Genomic DNA, 20,783 nt, shown 5'->3' on the forward strand with positions numbered 1-20,783 from the left:
AGCAGAATCCAGTAGCCAGGCAGAGGTCAGGGTCACAATCAAACAAGCAGGGTCGGTAATCAGGCAGAGGGTCACAACAGGAGATCAGACAGCAGCAAAGCAAACCTGGAAAAGGGATAAACAAGAGACATACAGCAGCCAGCTATAAACGATGAACTGCACAGAGCACAGATTGAGGCACGTATTTGAAGCTGTGAGACAGGTGCAGTTCTAATCAGGTAAGGAGATTAACTACTACAGGCATGGTAAAAAAGTTCAGGGGAAGAGCAGCAACACCTCTGGTGGATTTGAGATACTGCTGCCACATACAAAGTATAGGCAGAGTCGTAACAGGGCCCATATATCCCACAACATACAGCTGAACAAGCTGCACATGTGATAGGGCTACACTTGGATTTGGGAGATCATAAAGAAATTGTAAACTTTTCAATACTTTCCTGTTGACAAACATACTGCCGGAACTCACTTAGGTTTGTGACCCTCTAGTAAATTTAATGATCTGTCCAAACAGGGTGGGAATATCATCATTCATATTAAGTTGCAATATGTAATTATGCTTTACCTCATTCATTTTTTTTTCTGTATTACTGGACTGATAAAGTCTGTGTGTGATCTCTTAACTGTCCCTATGTTTCTCCATCCACAGAGCGGGTCAGTAAGCCTAAGCTCATAGCGCCTACCTCTCTTCCCAAGGAAAATCACTCAATCACCCTGACATGTGACACCTCTAATGCGGAAAGGATACTATGGAGCAGGGGCAGTGTCGGTCTCCCCTCTGGACCCATCTTATCAGCAGATAACAGGACTGTCACTTTCCCCAAAGTTACACGTGCAGACTCGGGAGAATACCGATGTGAGGCTGAGAATTCAGTCAGTAAGAGCATCAGTGATCCCTACACAGTCACCGTATCCTGTGAGTACTTGTGAGATTACTGAGTGTGTGAGTAAACTGGCTTCATAGTATTATATAGCCTTTTTTTAAGACTAGCCTAATGTGTGCTAATTATGGTCTAATTCTACGTAATAGAATGTCACTTTAAGTAATAATGGATGTACTATGACAGCACAAAGTGTAATTGGTCCTAATTAATTCCCTATATATCAATAGTTATCACATTGTAGAACCACCCTTACATTTGAAAGAAGTTTCAGGGGCAGATTCAATTGAGCACGAGGTGCTGCTGAACACCGCTTCAATGTGCCTATTGCTGGCTGTAAGTGTAAGAAATCTCCTTTCATTTTTATGCGCACCTCTATGGGACGCAAGGGAAAATGCAGAAAGTGCCGAATTGAATCTGCCCCCCACAATATTGTTATTTACGTACTATTTTTATATAGTGCAGTTTTACACAGAATTGTTGCTGGCAGTTTTCAGTTTCCTTGTCCAATGTATGTTACATCTTAGGTATTTATGTATTAAGGCAAATATGTAGAAAAGAGTTGTCCTTTGCATGGCCGTCAGCGTGGAGATTGAGTTGGGGCAAAGCTATGTAGCACCCATGTATAGTAATCAGTTTAATAATTCCCATGTTTCTGTGTCGCTCTCCTCCGACCCGCGTCCCAGGTAATAATCTACCACCACCTCCACTGAGTTGTATGTAATAACACAAAATATTATATATGGCACCAATTTTCTCCATGTAAGTGAAGGACTCAGCTGAGTAGATGTGAGTGCAGGATCAGTGGTGTTTAAACACCTAGCCGCATGCTGTCTCCTTTATGGCAGTGCATGTTGTGCAGGAAGGGGTGTCTCTTTAAGAAGGTGACGCTACCAGGGGTATGGGTTCCTTACACAGCAGCAGTAATAGGCTGCACGCCCCCCTCCCCCATGATGTCACTGGGGGCCACCGGACTGCAGAAAACTTCTGGAAAGATCAATTACTCTGCTCTGCATACTGGAGGTGGTGGTTCAAGCATAGGGGTGGATTCCGGGTACCTGGAAGCCTCCCTACCCCCTCCTTAGTGTTCGCCTGGTCTTCAGCAAATCTCTCAGCATCATTCATATATGGTCAGCACTCTTACCACTGAGAAACTGCTTCAGATGCGCCATACTCGTAAAGTGAATGGTTGGAGCTATTTCATACTCTGACACTTTGTGCTAGGTGTGCTGAAGGATGTGTGCTGCAGTCTGCTTTATCTGTATGTCCAGCAAATACAACCCCAATATGCATAGCATATAATACATATTACTCATGCACTTCTTGTATCTCCCAGTGCTAACAATCATAATTACTCAGGGGTCAGGAAGTTGCAGCCATAGTTCTATTAGCAGGTACTCATGAATTACTAAGTACACTGTATCCAGAAGAAAATTAGCTCAGGATCAAAATATTGATGTTAAAAGTAACAGTATATCGTAATCTTCATTAAAAGCATGGAGACCAGTTCTATATTCAGCTGCAATCATGAAAGAATAAGTGTTTTGTGCTTAATTTCAACAAGATGTTCCTGGTGATAATATTTACTGGTCCTGACATCAGAACATGCAAACTTACTTTTCTTTACTATCTTGTTTCACATGTTTTTTAAATTGCAGATGGCCCAGAGAACGTGCAGATAACAGGCCAGTTACGTGTATCTGTTGGCACGGTCATCACTTTAACATGTTCTGCTGATTCTGTCCCACCACCCAACTACCAATGGAGTTTCAATGACACTGATTTAAATATAAAGCAAAATCAACTCCAAATTAATAATGCTTCCCCAGAGGACCAGGGAACATATATCTGTGTGGTGAATAACACACTGCGTACTGCTACAAACACTGTCTTTGTATATGTGGATGTCTCATCGGGTAAGTTTATAAAGACCTTTTCCAACCTAGGACCAGGTATTCTTGGCACAGCAGAGCAGACATTTAGTAAGTCTCATCAAACCTGTTTTTTTTCATAAAGTGCAGATTGAAACTGTGATTTACTAATGATTAGCATAAATAATAATCAACATAATCTATACCTGTTACTTTGAAATATCTATAGACCTGCGGTGGGCAACAGGTGGCCCGCAGCCATGCGAGTCATCACCAGTGGGCTGCCTCCGACCTGACTTATTATTAATAGGACTGAATGGGAGCAACCGACTTCCATGTCATGTGACCTCCGCAGCACAATGCAGGGATGTCACTCAGTATACCAGAGGAGGGAGTGCAGCGTGCTCTGCTTTGTAAATGGTGGAGGTGTGAGAGGCATATTGAGGAGGTCTGATGGTCATGTGAGAAGGTCTGATGGTCATGTGAGGAGGTTTGATGGTCATGTGAGAAGGTCTGATGGTCATGTGAGAAGGTCTGATGGACATGTGGGGAGGGCTGATGGACATATGTGGGAATGGGACGAGGTCCTATCTGCCAGGAGTGGAGAACTCAGGACTGCAAGCTGACTAGATACGCACAGACCTGGAACCCACACTCAGTTTCAGAGGACTCATTTCCAGTTCTTTGAAGAGCCAGGCACAGCTATAAGACTCCCAGAACTGGGAAACCTATTACCAACAACCATTATTGTGCTAGCAGCTGGACTCTATGGTAAAGCTGATGATAACAGCAGAACACCAGGCTACTGCGGAATGGAAGTGCTGTAGGAAACCCAGAGGTGTTTGGTTGAATGTAATGGCGATCCTTGGAGAAGATAATAATGTCTTCAGTAGTAGGGAAGCAGGCATTTGATGTGAGCTGCATACTTGCTGGGAAACAGGCAGTTTGGAAATGCAGAGTATGTCAGGACCAGCGCTGGAAACAACTGAAGCCTGGAGCCTGGGAACTATCCTCAGGAGAGGAAAGAAAGTTGTTCTGGCAATGAGCTGGACCAGGGAGCTGGTTTAAATAGGACCCCTACCAGGGTCTATTGGTTGCACAGTTCATGTGAGCGCTGCAATCTGGTTGGACTGAGAAGATCACATGGAAGAATCCAATATGGCCGCAACATTAAGTCTGAGTCTGTTGCGGTATTTCAATACTCCTTCTCAGCAGATGAGACTCATCCTTCTAGATAGTCTATGATGTCTGTCTCCAGCTAAGAGCTTGGTGAAAATATCCACAATCATGTCCTCTATTGGACAATATTGAGATGACCTTGTTCCTGCAAATCTCTCAAGAAGTTGTAATTTATATCGCTATGTTTGGTTCTTCATTGACACATTCTGTTTGTACTAAAGCGACACATCCTTGGTTATCCTCAAATATTTCTGTAGGTTCTACTTGTTGCTGTCCCAAATCAGCTAACAGTTGTCTCAGCCATATCACCACTTGCCTTGCATGCGCTGCCACAACATATTCTGCTTCTGTGCAAGAAAGTGTTACAGTAGTAAGTTGATGGTTCCCTTTATGTGAAGTATGACTCTTTTACTGGTGTTACAGTCCATCTGACTTGGCTTGGAGATCTTTCTACTCAAAATTCCTCCTGCTGTAGTAATGTCAGGTCTGATAACAGGGACAATATACAACAATTTTCTTATTGCTTTTCTGTACTTGTGATTGTCTGGTGATGGTATACCTTGGTGGGTCATTTCTTTTATGTAATAGGTTTCCATGGGGGGCTTGCTGGTTTCACATCTTGCATCCCAAACTCTTCAATGGTTTCCTATATCTTTTGGTTCTGGCTTAGGAAAAAATTAACACTTTCTGCTCTCGCTATTGGATGTCTAAGTGGTGCGTTATACTTCTTAGGTCTTTTATTTCAAAATCCTTGTTCACAATCTGTTATTATTCAAGTTCATCCCCTTCTTGCTCGAAACATACTATAAGATCATCTACATAGAATAGTATATAAATCGATTTGTCAGTTACCCTCTTTGTGTATAATCAGGGGTCCTCCTGTATAAATGCTTTGCTTATTTTTGTGTTCCAGGCTCTCGCTGGCTGCTTCAGACCATATATACTTTTCTGTAGTTTGCATACTAGGTCTGGTCTTTGAAGATCTTAGAATCCCAATGTCTGTTCCATGGTAATGTCCTCCTTTAGCTCACCGTGCAAGAACACTGCTTTGACATCAAAGTGTCTTATTTGCTTCCCTTTTGTGGCTGCTATTGTAGATAGAGTCCTGATAGTAGTGTGTTTTACTACTGTGCTACAAATGTCTCATTGTTGTCCTCTCTATTTTTTGTAAATACCCCTTTGCTACTAATCTGGTCCTATATCGTTCAATATTTCCATCTGTCTTGTATTTGACGTTGAATGTCCACTTGCAGCCTATGGCTCTTCTTCCTGCTGGTGGTTCAGTTTGTGCCCATATCTGGTTGTCAGGCATGGATTTAATTTCTTCTTTTGTTACTACTATGCATTTGTCAGCTTCCCTCTTCGGTAGGTCAGATATTTCTTCCCAGGACATAGCTTTACGTATTTTGACTGTGTTAGCTCTATATGAGAGTTGTTTTACCTTTGTTTTCCCGCACTTTCTTCTGATGCTCCACCCCCCAAGTTCCTCTTTCCCTGCTCCTGTGGGCTTCTGGGAGGTGTAGTCTTTAGGAGCCTATCAGTGTATGTGCACTCACAGTGCAACACTGGGACTACATAAATAATAAGTAATGCAAATAAATCACTTAATATAATATAGCAGCCAAACTAATGAATGAAGTATTAACATCGGGAGGGGTAAAGACGCAATCATCCAATCAGAAGCAGTATGCTAATGCTGCAGATCATCATCCGTGCAAATTTTGCACCAGTCTCCAGCACGATTTGGAGATCGATTTTTCTGTTCTGGGGACAGTGATAATAGTCACACTTCTTCCACTTTACATCATGTGATATATAACAATAGTCATTTACCAATCGGGCAAATAGGGCAGAAGTATTTGAGCAGCATAGACATTACTTTGTTATTTGTATTTACTTTTTTCCTGTTCATTTACTTTTATTTATTACTTGGTCTTTGACAACATTATAGGAACCTTCTCACCCGCCTGTGAATCCCCTGCTGGGCTCAGTGCTGGAGTGACAGCTGGAATCATCTGTGGGACAATCCTGGGAATTGCGCTGATTGTTGGTGCAACTTTTCTACTGTATAAGAGATATGTCCTTCCTGTGAGAGAGGAGCAGACAGGTAATGGGAGAGACATGTAATAAGAAAGTAATTGTACAAGTCTTAACACTGAGGAAATACAAAATAAAGCAAATGTGAATAGAAAATAACAAATAATTAACATTTTTGTTATGTGCATAGATTAATATATTTTCAGTGCATATAACATAGTAACATAGTTGATGAGGTTGAAAAAAGACACCAGTCCATCAAGTTCAACCTATTTTGGATCTCCTGCGATCCTGCACTTATATTTGAAATTAATCCAGAGTAAGCAACCGCCAATCTGTTTCAATTTTGAAAATCCCCCCAGACTCAATATTGCAATCCAATTTTTACCCTATATCCACTACTATCCTTTATTTTAAATTAATGGTCGTATCCCTGGATACACCTTTCTGCTAAAAATTTGTCTAACCCTTTCTTAAACATATCTATTGAATCTGCCATCACAACCTTCCCTGGCAATGAATTCCATATCTTGACTGCCCTTACTGTAAAGAACCCCTTCCTTTGCTGGTTGTGAAATTTCCTCTCCTCTAACCTTAGGGGATGACCACGTGTCCTGTGTATGGTCCTTGGGGTAAAAAGCTCCCATGAAAGCTCTCCGTATTGACCCCTAATGTATTTGTACATAGTAATCATATCTCCCCTTAGACGCCTCTTTTCTAAAGTAAACATGCCTAAACTGGCTAACCTTTCCTCATAACTTATTGACTCCATACCCTTTATCAATTTTGTCGCCCTTCTCTGAACCCTTTCTAGTTCCAAATTATCTTTTTTATAGAGTGGTGCCCAGAACTGTACTGCATATTCAAGATGAGGTCTTACCAACGATTTATACAGTGGCAAAATTACACTGTCTTCCCTTGCATCTATGCCCCTTTTTATGCATGCCAATACTTTGTTTGCCCTTGCAGCTGCTGCTTGACATTGAGCACTATTGCTAAGTCTACTGTCTATGAGCACTCCCAAATCCTTTTCCATTATAGATTCTCCTAAATTAATTCCATTTAATTTATAGATTGCATTCTTGTTTTTGATCCCTGAATGCATAACCTTACATTTATCTGTGTTAAACCTCATATTCCATTTGGCCGCCCAATCCTCCAGTTTTTTTAAGTTCCTCTGTAGAGAAGCTACATATTGCTCTGATTTTATTACCTTACAGAGTTTAGTGTCATCTGCAAAAATAGAAACTTTACTCTCTAAACCATCACGAAGGTCATTAATAAATATATTAAAAAGGAGTGGTCCCAGCACGGAACCTTGAGGTACTCCACTTAAGACTTTTGACCAATTAGAAAATGTTCCATTTATCACAACTCTCTGTTCCCTGTTCTCTAACCAGTTTTCGATCCAAGTACAAATTTTGATTCCTAGACCCAGTTCCCTTATTTTGTAAACCAACCTCTTGTGTGGCACTGTATCAAAGGCCTTTGCAAAATCTAAGTAGACCACATCTACTGTCCTGCCCTGGTCTAAGTTCCCACTAACTTCCTCGTAGAAACTAATTAGATTAGTTTGACATGACCTATCCCTCACAAATCCATGTTGATTCCCACTAATAATTTTATTGCGTACCAAGTAATCCTAAATACTGTCCCTTAAAATACCTTCCAGTAATTTCCCCACTATTGATGTCAGGCTTACAGGTCTATAATTCTCTGGTTGTGATCTCGTCCCCTTTTTAAACAACGGCACCACATCTGCTATTCGCCAATCCCTTGGTACTGAGCCTGATGAGATTGAATCTCTGAAAATTAAGAATAGCGGTCTAGCTATTTCCGAGTTTAACTCCATAAGGACCCTTGGGTGTATGCCATCTGGACCTGGAGCTTTATTTATCTTAATATTCTTCAGTCGCCTTTGGACTTCTTCCTCTGACAACCAAGTATTAATTAATGGCATGGTTTCATTTCCATTTTTATGTATTACTCCTGCCATTTGTTCCTATTATCTGTTGATAGTACTGGAAGTGTTGGGATGCAATACAAACATAGACACACCAAGTAGCTTCTATTTTTAGGCTCTTATTCACTCTCTGGGTGATCTTATATTCAGTAGCTTTTCCATGGTCATATGGATGTATGGAGGACATTGCAGATGCTTGAACTCCCACTATGCTATGAAACATTGTCTGTTCAGTGCGTGGCTTCCTCTGTTGTAAGCTGTACCGTAAATACTGTAGAGCAGCCCATGGGACAGTGCAGTTCAGGAACCCTTAGATGATCACCAAGGAGGTTTCAGGGAAAGTGAGAGCCCCTCACAGGAGACCATTGGGGGAGTAGAAATGTATAGCATGAAAAGGTTTTGTTACACAGCCTCATTTTATAAACTCAACACAGCCAAAACAGAGGCTTTACCCATTAATATACCCCAGATGTTCTCTGGAAACTTAAATATGCAAGGAAAGTAAATACTATAAGTTATTTGGATATTCAAATTCCTGTAAATAAAGAAGAAATGATAGAGAGTAACTACCTCCTATTACTAATTAAATTAACTAAACTTTCTTAGGACTGGATAAGTTAACAGCTCTCGTGTTTTGGCTGAAAAGCACCAATAAGAATGATGTGGTTTCCTAAAGCATTGTATTTATTTAGGACTATCCCACGTCTGCTGACATTTAGGTGGATTAACAAGTTAATAAGCAAGAGACCGTATATTCTTATCTAAAAGGTTAAAAAGTCCTGCGTTCCCCAATCTAGAGCTTGCTTATTGGATCAATTGAAAGATTGGTTCTCAGTACAACCCCAGAAACTTAAGGGGGGAATGAGCACACCCTTCCCAATAAAATATTTTTAAGGTACTTTCAAAAGATACTTCTAAAGCTACTGTGGTCTCACATCAACTAATTACCAATTTGGAGTAAATTTAACTACCTTCTCTCAATCTCACCATTCTAAGATTAGCAGAATTGATACAAAATCTAAATCTAAATTATTGGCATAGTATCAAATTATTTAATGTAGAGAAACTTTGTGTCTTTTTCCCAAATTCAAGAAAAATTTCATATCACTTTTCAATACTTTTACAAATGTGTCCAAGTAAGAGATTGTCTTCAAAGTCATTCCACATTGGAGTCACATTTCACCATGGTTCTGCCTTTTATAATGCCTATAATTTCAAAAGGGGTATCCCATCATGGCACCATCTCATAGTGACATTGAAGAAGCACAACAAATTCTCAGCTCAACAAAAATGGGAAGCTGACTTCACTTCACTGTTATCTTCACAAAGGAGGAATGAGATAGAATTTAAGTAATAGTCACTGAATTTGTGAACAGAATTAACAGGAATGTTAATAAAAATGAGCCATAGGCTGTACCTAATTCAAAACAATATCTGGCCCAATCTATGTACCTATTGCTGTAGGAATTGTAGGTTTATATGAGACATGTTTGATATGTTTTAGGATAGCCCAGTCATAAAGGCCTTATGGACAAAAGTGTCCAACTTAATTATATAAGTCAAGTATACTGACTTTGTTATTAACTCTGGAGACAGCTCTTCTGCAAAACTACTCTGTAAATTTTCCTTCTTAAGATAAATACGTAACTGGGCATATTCTCATTACCAGTCGTACAACCATAGCCCAACAATGGAACGATCCCTACCCTCCACCACTATTCAAAATAGAAGCAAAACTACCCATATTCCTTCACCCTACCCTTGTTTCCCCTTCCCTTTTTTCTTTATGTACCCCTCAAATTTTTTATATTTCAATAAAAAATAATAATAATTAAAAAAAAGTTTTGGTAACCTCTATATTTATCCACTTGGCAGACATCATTACTGATTGGTACTTCCATTACATAAACGGTACTACCAACAACTGGAGTATAAAGTACTTGGTGGGGTCAAAATTACAGAATAAACCATCATGCAGAAGGTCCCAAGTCCAAGTATTGTATATAATTGGTCCAGTAGTTATAAAGTAATAGCTAGGACACATAAAAGTTAAACGTTATTATGTTTAATGCTGTCTCATAGGCTGCAGCTTAATAACTTATTAAACAGGTATTAGTTATGGTAGATGGCATCTGAATAGCACAATATCTTATATTACAATACTATGCCAACAAACATAAAGCAACAATCCCATGAAAACATGTTGGGCCTGATTCATTAAGGAAAGTAAAGCAAAATGAGTAACTTTGCACCTTGGCAAAACCATGTTGCATTGGAGGGGGGAGGGGAATTTAAAATGTGATGGCAGATTTATAGTTGGGGTAAGGCATGTTCTAGATCAGCTTTAAATTTCAGTGTACAAATAAATAAATTTAGCAAGTATTTGTGCGCTAAATAATACAATAATTTGCACCCCTTGCATTGTCCAGGAGAAAACTTACTCACATTTTTGCCCTACTTTCCTTAATGAATCAGGCCCGTTGTGTGTTTTTTGTTAACATAAATCACTATGGCTGGCAATAAGCAGCTTGGTAATTACCATATTTTCTTTATTTGGTTCTTCAGACTGCTATTAGTGATTTCTAATTCTGCAGATTTTCCACAGTGTAATGACGTAGTAAGCAGAGATGCTTTGGAACGCCACTCTGAGCTCTATTTTCACTGTAAAACCCTCCCTCTTCTTCTCTAACAGAAATGTCAAGTAAGAGGCAAGACCATCTTAATGAATATGACAGTGTACAGGCTATAAGAGCGGTGAGTAAGGCATTATTCTGCCCCTAAATTCACATCTCAAAATCCAAACTGTCATCTATGAAAAGATCATACTTTAAAGCACATGTATTATTGTATATATCAGTGTTCAGTTATTTTCACATTACGTTCAATCCTACAGATAAATCTCATCATATCTTACCACAAGTCTTTCTTCATACATTGCTTTAATACTAAAACTGCCATTACATTAACATAATACTTTATTACAAAAGACAAAGTTAGTGTGAAGCAGATTAGTAAATCTGGCTGAATGTCAGCAAGTCTCAAATTTGTGAATTGCTCCAGATTTGAAAAAAAAATCTGAAGCTGAATATTATACACCAACTTCAGGCCAGTCTGTCCTCATTAACCAATCAGCAGTGACCATCGCTGTTCTGCATTTATTTTTTAAATAAATGCAAAATAACATTATTAGTATTGACCTTAATGTTGCATGAATTTCCCTAGCTCTATAATATGGGGAGCAGCTTGTAAATCAGTCATCTTGTCTACATATTTAAGCATAAACCTACATATAAGTGGTTGTTGTTACAAAATAAATCCGCTACAAATAGAGGATGAATAGATAACAAGTGTTATGTTGTGGTGCACAAACACTAAACACTATGAATTGTGTTTTGTATAGCTTACAATAATTTAAAAACACATCTTTATCTTTATTAAAAATAAGAACTGATATTATTAAATGAAAACAGTGTTTCAGCGAATTGATTAAAATCTAGATAGAGTCCGGTGAATTAAAAAACATACATTGGAAGTAGTCTCATACATACATATGGATCTAGATAATGATTATAACATGTCCTCAAGATGACAGTCAGTGTCCATTAATATATCTTTAATAATCAACAATTAGAGAGATATTCGTTATGCTCTTAAATCGTAGAGTTGTTAGATAATCATAGATTTTCTATTGGTGTTTTACAAATAAGCACCAAATCATACAGGATCGATTGTAAACCACAAATTAGTTTGCGCCAATTAAGGAAGCTGTGCCTTACACTTGCCTATTATTAGATCATGTATCAATTGTGAGTTTCTGATAGTGTTATACAAAAGAGCCTCAAATTCATGAATTGACTATTTCTCACAATACAAGACACGCAGTCATGGATTAATATATTAAGATAGATATCCCTCGCAGACTGTCACATTATAGTGCTATGCTAAACTATTGTCACTCCTTATAGGTATGTGATTCAATGTTAATGATACTTTAGGTTGCGTTGAATAGGCTTTCTAACATGGATAGTGAGTCACCCAGCGATTCAATGAATAATACGCTAACCATCTCTGGCGGACCTAAGCCGCATTATATCTTACACCAATGTCAGACAATCTGATTTGTTTGCAATCTATGAATAAATGATATGATTCACTTCTAACTTGTAATTGAGGACAAGAGACTTCCAGCATGCAAGCCGACGCGCGTTTCACTGCTAAAAGCTTTGTCAAGGCAAACCTATTGCCATTAGAGTGGGATATTTAAACTTGTTCCGTACAATACTTGAACATCCCGGTAATCAAGGGAAGTTTCCCTTTACAATGCAGCGCTGCTTGAAATTTAATCGCGGAACACGCTGAACACGCGGGTGTTGAAGAACCCGCACATTCATACATTTACCCCAAGATGGTTGATGTACATATCATTTGTGTTAACCATATCCTCCAAGTTTCCAATTTATTTAATGAGATTTTTATGTTTAATACATTGTAGTGATGTACAGTAGTCCTTTCACTTTGATAATGGTACCATTGTTAAAACTTAAATTTATCTTTTAATGTTTGTGAGTTATTTTTATATTTGTTCAAAGAGAAACAAAACTAGTAGTAGATAATAAGAACATGGGTACTTATGTGTAAGATCTTCAAATACAGATTATTTATTTTAGCAATAGTTATATACGGGTGTGTAGGGGTAATAAGGGATGATGATAAAGAGAATAAAATATTCTTCATATGTGTTATATCCAAATTCTGAAAAGATTCTCATGATGAGTCTACATACATAGCTCCCAAAGATCCCATTGTTCTGATGGTACTTAACCATATTGACACCTCCATATAAACTGCTAGTGTCTTTAATATCTGTGTCTGTTGTTCAAGTTCTTATAGTGGTTGTTTGAGGATACCGGGCTTAATATAACCTTCTGCGCGGCACAGCTGGCCTACTCGGTACCTAGCCAAAGTTCAAAATCACACAGGCAAATATCCAAAATAAAACAAATAAGTTTATTTAACCAAATGGTAGCACAAAAGAGCAATAAACAGATTTAAATAATAACTTGCAACAAATAACACTACAGTTTGGCACAGACAACATACAGGGTATAATGAAAACACCTCACCAGTAGCCTTGTCACTTTCAGGGACTGCTGTCTATCAATCCAAGCTTCTCCACTCTCTCCTTTTAAGACTACCACCAAACGTAGCGTCCCTAAGTCACTGTCACTCTGCTTTCGGCGGACACACAGCTCCCCCAAGACCTGGAGAGGTAGATCAGGGCAACGGCAGTACTCCAGTGACCGATTGTCCTGTTCCTGTCGGGGGCAGAGATCTATATCTCAATGCCAGCCTGACTTCAGCTGTCACTTGGTAGTGAATGCCAATTTGCTGTCCTCTAGAGTTCTCCTTTAAGCCCAAAAATGACCTCATCAGCAATTCCAGATTGTTCCTTTTCTGTGTTTACCTTTTCACAGGTAAACATACAGCCAAAGGCATAGCATTTGAGTCACTCCTGATTTAATTAAGGACATGTATTGTTCTGTGGCTATAGAGCAGAGTTTGTTTAAACAGGAGAGATCACAATCCAGACACATTTACATTTAAATACACAATGCAGTCCTCTGTAGTTAAACATAGAGCTCACAGCTAAACCAAGACAAGAGACCCCCCTGGTGTGATGTACATTCATACAGGACTGGAGGACAATGATCCTTTTGCCTAGACTGAAACAATGGACTAGTCTGCAAGATAACAATACATGCTGGCAGACATTTTAGCTACTTTCAAAATAGAATATACAAGTCTAAATAGGATTGAGAAATATGGGAAACCAGAGGGCTAGAAACAGTATATGTTTTTATAGTCCGCAGTTTGGGAGAAATGAGGTGCAGACAGGATGAGGTGATATTAATACTTAGTTTCTCCACAGGTTGCTACAAAGAACTTATAGTCAATTGTCAAATAGGCATTAAAATCTTCATTATTCATTATGTATTATTAAAACAATGTATTTTTACTAAAGCTTCACCATTTAGTGTATACATCATTCATAAATTGATGCCCCATAAAGTCGGCACCTTCACTATATACATATTTTGATGTCGATGTTTAGAGTTGAATCCACTCAAATTCAATTTATTGTGCTAATTAAAAGGAGATAGTTGCTATGTATGTAATTTAAATGTCCTATACTGCAGCAGATGAAGCGTGATACATCATGATGTGAGATAGCAGAGTATACATTGTTCACGGTTCTGATTAAGAACAATGGTTTTTGTTTCTTTTCTCTTAAATCTATCCGAGAACAGGCATCAGAACATCATACCGTGTGTTCGGTGATAGAATTTAGAGAATGTAACAAAAATCATTGTACTCCTTGTCGTGAACATAGAGAGCTTACAGTTTATAAGAGATAAATCATAACTGCAGTGTAAATATGTTATATCAAATGAATCCATTGATAAATTGAGCTGTTAAAATGTAAAATGTGAAGACAGAGAGTCCGATGCAAATGTATTTGATGGCTTTGCACATTCCAGTATGAAAAGATAAGAGTGTCACCTGTGGCAGCTTCAAAGGGCTCCTGCTGTGAGAGAGCCTGGCCTGGATTGGAGTTTTTGGACACCTGAATAGACTCTGTGGGGCCGATCACAGCTGGAGGTCCTTGTAGGCAGCATGTGAAGGCCTATACAGGTATATAGAAATATGAGCTTCTAAGAAAAAAATGTCTTCATAGTTCATATTTTGGGAATTCCGGGTGAAGCTCCATACTGAGGAGCAGAAATCACACCAGGGTTGTGAATGACAGGTACAGGTGGTATCCGGGAACAGCTAAAATCACAAATCTTTGGAAAAGGTATGTCACCTTGTCAAAATTTCATCATGTTTGGTATCAAAAGATGGACATAGTCATAATGGATTTATTAATGATAAAATTGGATCGATGTGACGCTCTACAGAAAAGTTAGATCACATAGTAGAATTGGTTAGTAAATCAGGCAACATGCAAATGGTGATTGAAAAAAGTGTCAAAGGCCACAACTTCCTGGGGGCTGGGACAGGTCTTTAAAATGCTGAGATGAGACACAGAAAATTGTCAGACTTTTTGGGAAATCAATTCACATTGATAAACTGTCCATCTTCTCTGACAAATTTCCCATGGCACAGAGTATGCAATTCATGAAAGTGACACTCTGAAGGTAGCCCCTTTTATTTTAAACTGTTTTGTTTGTGTATGTCGAACAATTAATTGTTTATTCATTATTTTTTTATGTGTATGCCCTGTATTTTTGTATATTAAATCTATAATTTAATATGTTGCGTTCTTGATACTCTAACCATTAGCCTGTTAAGAAGAAATAGCTCGAACAAGTTAACCCAGTGTGTGATTTGTTAATACATTTGATTAACAAGCTGTGTGTACTTGCATTTACATTTGTGTAACAGTCTGGAGGTGTGAAGAGTTAACCCTGTGCTTGCTGGTGTGAGTCTTGCTAGTCTGTGGATAGCTAGAAGCCTTTTGTGCCAGTGTGGGACAGTATATTAGGGTCCTATTGCCGTATTCAATAGGTGGTGGCAAACCTGAAGTGTCTGGAGGTGTGAGAGAGCGCTGTGTTTGGGGGCGATTCCGTTGGTCTATAACCTATGTGATAGGTGGAGAGAGAGTGCAGGCTGGACACATGTGCAACCTCATATAGCAAACACCCCAAAGTCACGGCAGCAGGGAGTCTGTTTGTGACACTACTTAGAAGAAATTAAGAAAAAAAGATTTTTTTTTATTTTTAATTAATACAATTGTAAAGAAGAGTTTGAGGAGTGAATTATTTAAGTAAAATGTATGTGTCAGTGTTTTATTTGTACTATTTTAGTATTATGGACAGGACTCTGGGAATATAAGATTACATGTCACTGAAAACCTATTAGTGAAAACAAGCGAATGTTTGAGGAAGACTCTACCAATCTAACCTGCCTATTGATGATAATATATAGGATAATATAGCCCTTACTGTAAATTACAAGGACATTAGATGCTCAGACAGTATTAGTGCTCGTGTGACAAGAACTCAGTAATAACACTGCTGGCTACATGCAGGAAAACCCAGAATAGTTCCACAATCTAAACAACCCACAATCGGAGCTTTCAATGTTCTTAGGTTTTCAAATTCTGCAAACTGCGTTTTGTTGGCTGGAAACCTTTTGTGTGTCTGTACTGTGATGTAGTAACATGTGGATAACAAATTCCTTCACTGCATTATATTCAATAGTGTTCTAATCATTTTTCCTAATATGCTTGTGTGACACCACCATAACACACACCTCTTAATTGTCCCCATCTTGGTGGGACAGTACAGATTAGCGACCTTGATAGGAATGGGACATACACTGAAGGGAGTGGAGCTTCAATTTAGTTACTGTTACAGATGGAATCAGTGTATATATCTATGTGAAATATGTATTCTACAAATAACACTTCTCTTTTCTTTTAATCTTTTCTAGGGTCCTCCCGCTAGCCAAGAGCCTACCTATATGGTAAGTTGTTATAAAACAAAAGATCTTATCTGTTGATTCAGTGTTAAAGAATCGTCAAAGTCTTCTCAAAATACTTTATATCACTGACTACAATCTGAGAGTAAAGGAAGAGGTGTTTAATATTCTAAGGAATGATTAATAGGTGGATGTAGCAGTTTCCTGAAAAGAATTGAGACTTTTGAAGCAAGAAAATTAGCAATTTTAAAGTACGTGGAACATGCTGGTTACGTCACCCTCTGCCCCTTGTTTCTCACTTAAAGATTTTGCCCCACAAAATGAAATATTTGTTTCATATTATCCTAATCATCATCATTTATTTATATATATAGCGCCAAAAAATTCTGTAGCGCTTTACAATTGGGTCATATATTTATATATATATATGAATATATATGGGACAGTTGGTATAGATATTTAGTGTATATACAAATTGACCCTAATGTTCTTGTAAATATTCATGTCTTTCAATGTTGAACATCTGCACAGTAGGCTGCTTATTCTTATTTAATGCAATATTCACAGTCTATCATTATTCTATGCATTTTATGAGTTAATATTTATTGAAAATGTTAATATGTTGGCCACAATGATGTGTGTGTAGATATGTGTGTGAGTGTATAATGTATACAATATAAATACAATATTTGTATCTCTTGTAGGGCTTGCAATACGGATCACAGGACACTTACAGTGAGCTAAAGAGAGAACATTGATACATTGTATGACTGATAATCACACACGCTCCTAAATGGTCTTTTACAAATGTTCCAACCACACGTACAGAATGAATTAGCCCACGGGTGTCCCCCATGTGACCAGTAACACCACGGCAAGACTTCAACCCTTGTTACTGAACACTCACACACCTTCCATGTCACCTTCCACTGACAGTCACACACTGCTCTCACCATACTCCCAGCACTCCCCTGTCACATCCCCAGATCACACACCTTCCATGTCACCTTACACTGACAGTCACACACTGCTCTCACCATACTCCCACTAGCCCGTCACATCCCCAGATCACACACCTTCCATGTCACCTTCCACTGACAGTCACACACTGCTCTCACCGTACTCCCACTAGCCCGTCACATCCCCAGATTACACACCTTCCATGTCACCTTCCACTGACAGTCACACACTGCTCTCACCGTACTCCCACACCCCTGTCACATCCTGAGCTCACACACCTTCCATGTCACCTTCCACTGACAGTCACACACTGCTCTCACCATACTCCCAGCACACCCCTGTCACATCCTGAGCTCACACACTTTCCATGTCACCTTCCACTGACAGTCACACACTGCTCTCACCGTACTCCCACTAGCCCGTCACATCCCCAGATCACACACAGCAACAATTTGCGGCAAACAACTAAATCCTGGTTAACAACCTTTATCTTCATGTCACACATCTGTCTCAGAATTTCTGGAATGTGTTCAAATATTGTGACCAACAAAGATGGAATTATGAAGATTGATGGGAAGCGAGGACAAATCTTAGACATTTCTTAAATTGTTAAATTTGAAATAAATTTTACATATCAACACCATTACCTCTGTAGATATTTCGGCTACACAGCAGTTTGTACTGCAGTGGTCTGGATCTTCCCTCTGGTGCTCCTATTAAAGTGTGTAATAAGTTGATTTCTCCAGTCCAGGGGAATAATAAAAATCAATTGTCAAATATATTCAGAAGGTAAAAGAAATTATTTAGTGATAGCGCAGTCTACTGAATCCAGACCAACCATCAATAATTGAAATTCTAAGGAGATCAAACAATCCCTCCTGTTATATACACAAACGTTAATGGATATTTGTGGGTTGGTATCAGGACACTATGACTCCAGGAAGAGGTGAATCCTTAACATTACCTCTTCATAGACTTTCATACCATTAATCAAACTACTGGAAAAGCAGATGGAGAAACTGAAGGAGCAGATGAAACTTGGTGATTCTCCTAAGTATGTGTCACACGCCGACTCCGCGGACGGGTACCGGTGTTGTTACCTTCCTCCTGTAAGCAGTGATCAGGGTGTACTAACTTCACTATCGGATCATCATCCACCATCTGTATCTTGTTCTGTGCATGTGCTACCTATTACTCTCTGTTATGACCTCCTACCTGTTTCCATTGGTTCTAGCCTTTTGGAGCACTATTTAAACCTCCCATTTCCCTCTGTCTGATGCCTGATCTTCGAGTTACTCACTCTCAGTAAGGATCTGGATTCCTTCGGTCTGACTCACCTGTTGTGGCTTTGTAAGAACGTCCTGGATCAGCTGAACTCCTCTCTGCCGCTGCCGCTAGTAGATCTGCTTGCTGTACCAGTAACTCACCCGTTGCCCTGAATCACCATCTATGGATCAGCTAAGTTCTATTCCATTACTGCCTCTGTTTGAACTACCGCTGTGTCAGTGATTCTCCTGCTACGCTCTGAGTTACCATCTACGGATCAGCTAAGTTCCACTACACTACTATCTCAAGTCTGAACTGCCGCTGTACCAGTGATTCACCTGCTGTTGCTCTGAGTTACCAACTATGGATCAGCTCGTTCTACTTCATCATCACTACTTCTATTGGACCCGTCGATGTACCAGTAACTCATCTGCTGTTGCTCTGAGTTACCAACTACGGATCAACTAGTTCTACTCCACTATTGCTCTCATTCAACTACCGCTGTATCAGTATCCTCCTGCAGGTGTCCTGACGTGCCATCTACATCTCAGCTATTCTATTTCAGCATTGCTCTCATTTGTATTATCGCTGAACCAACGGACTCTCCAGCTCTTGTTTCCAGTGTCTCTCTGACTGGCCGTTACCAACCCACTGTTTCAAGCTCCACTATTTACTCTGCCAACATTCATTCAGGGAACCGCGACCTGCGGGATAGGAGCAGCGAAATCCATACCCTCTTGTGGGGGTCACTGGCGAAAACCTACTACCTGTTAGACTCCGCGCCCCCGAATGAGTTCCACCCTTTGGCAGATACAAGGGAATCAATAAATATCATTCCGATTCGTGATAGTATGGTGTCTTTTAGATCAAGGTCTTTATTCACTTTACCAGGACCCAAGGGTTTGCAAGATCTTGAAATTGGATCACTACATTTTGGCAACCATGCTTGAACCTAGGTTTAAGAAGTCATATGTAATTCCTTTCCTTTCAAATGACACAAATCTTCACACATGCAAACAGCTCCTTCTGACCAAGCTGTGGAACAATTTGCACAGGACACGTCTCCTGCTTCATCTTCTCCTAAAAATGGTCATGCCAGAAAAATACTTCCCTTTTCTAAGAGCCACACTGATGATGAGTCCATAACACAGCGGTACAACAATGTTGAAAGGCTATGACATCTAGTCAGCATTAAAAGAAATGCTCAGAAATATTGACACCTCTACTGTGTCTCAATCGGATAAACCTTGTCTTAGTAGAATGATGAAGGATTACTTTACTGAAAATGTAGAACTTAAAATCTCAGACAGTCCCTTTAAATTCTGGGTGGGTAAAAAGGCATTTTGGAGACCCTTGTACAAACTAACTATGATGTACTTCAGCTGCCCATTCGCCAGGGTGTACTTGGAAAGAGTGTTTATCACTGCCGGGAACATTGTGAGTGATCATCGGAGGAGTCTACATCCCAAAAATATAGCGAAACTTGTGCTAATTAAAATGAGCTGCAAATTGATGAGGGATACCATTCTTGTCGCCAATTGCAAACAGTATGTGTAGATTCCAGTGGGGATGAATTAATATTGTGTGATGATGATCATGACATCAGTGATGAGGATGATGATGATGAGGGTGATGACATTGTCAACAACATAGAGGATGAGGGCCACTGGTAGTCAAATGTACATTAGTAATTTGTTAATATCCCTATCTATTCTCTCCAGTTCATCAACCAATAACCAAAATGTTCTCTTTTGTGGGGGTCCAAGCAAATCAAGCTCTTCAGCCACAAAAGTGTTGTTAAGCTATGAGCATGTCCATTCTAACATACAGGTGGGTGCGTGGGCCCAAGGACAACTCAATCTTGCACTATTTTATATTATGGCCTTGGTCTATCATCATCTGTTAAATGTCTTTGTGATTCTCTTTCTTCATGAAAACAGACGCACATTGAAGTGTTATGCACATTTATTAAGAGGGGATTGCAGCAGATGTCATAGAGATCTGCTGCTTTGCTTTTCTCATCGAACTTTAGAGCAGTCCTCATAGATGTCTATGGGGACTGCTCTATTCCGCAATGTAACAGGTTATATGAACTTGTTCACGGTAATGGACGCCAGCTCAGGCTTGCAAGGATTGAAAGGGATT

The 20,783-nt window shown here is 39.3% G+C and overlaps 2 protein-coding genes across 8 annotated transcripts in view; one reads left to right on the forward strand and one right to left on the reverse strand.

Annotated features, from left to right (window-relative positions):
• Window positions 1-20,783, reverse strand: part of LOC142107491 (cell adhesion molecule CEACAM8-like) — a 368,458-nt gene that overhangs the window by 232,310 nt on the left and 115,365 nt on the right. The gene's annotated exons all lie outside the window — the stretch shown is intronic.
• Window positions 1-20,783, forward strand: part of LOC142107480 (cell adhesion molecule CEACAM1-like) — a 205,806-nt gene that overhangs the window by 31,098 nt on the left and 153,925 nt on the right. For 6 of the 7 annotated variants that reach the window (XM_075190924.1, XM_075190917.1, XM_075190920.1 and 3 more), the window contains exon 4: window positions 647-913. The exons of the other annotated variant lie outside the window; for it this stretch is intronic. In XM_075190924.1, coding sequence (XP_075047025.1) covers window positions 647-913 — 267 coding nt within the window. The remainder of the gene's footprint in view (window positions 1-646; window positions 914-20,783) is intronic. 7 annotated transcript variants of the gene reach the window in all.

Source organism: Mixophyes fleayi, chromosome 11, assembly GCF_038048845.1.
Source record: "Mixophyes fleayi isolate aMixFle1 chromosome 11, aMixFle1.hap1, whole genome shotgun sequence".
Classification (NCBI taxonomy): domain Eukaryota; kingdom Metazoa; phylum Chordata; class Amphibia; order Anura; family Limnodynastidae; genus Mixophyes; species Mixophyes fleayi.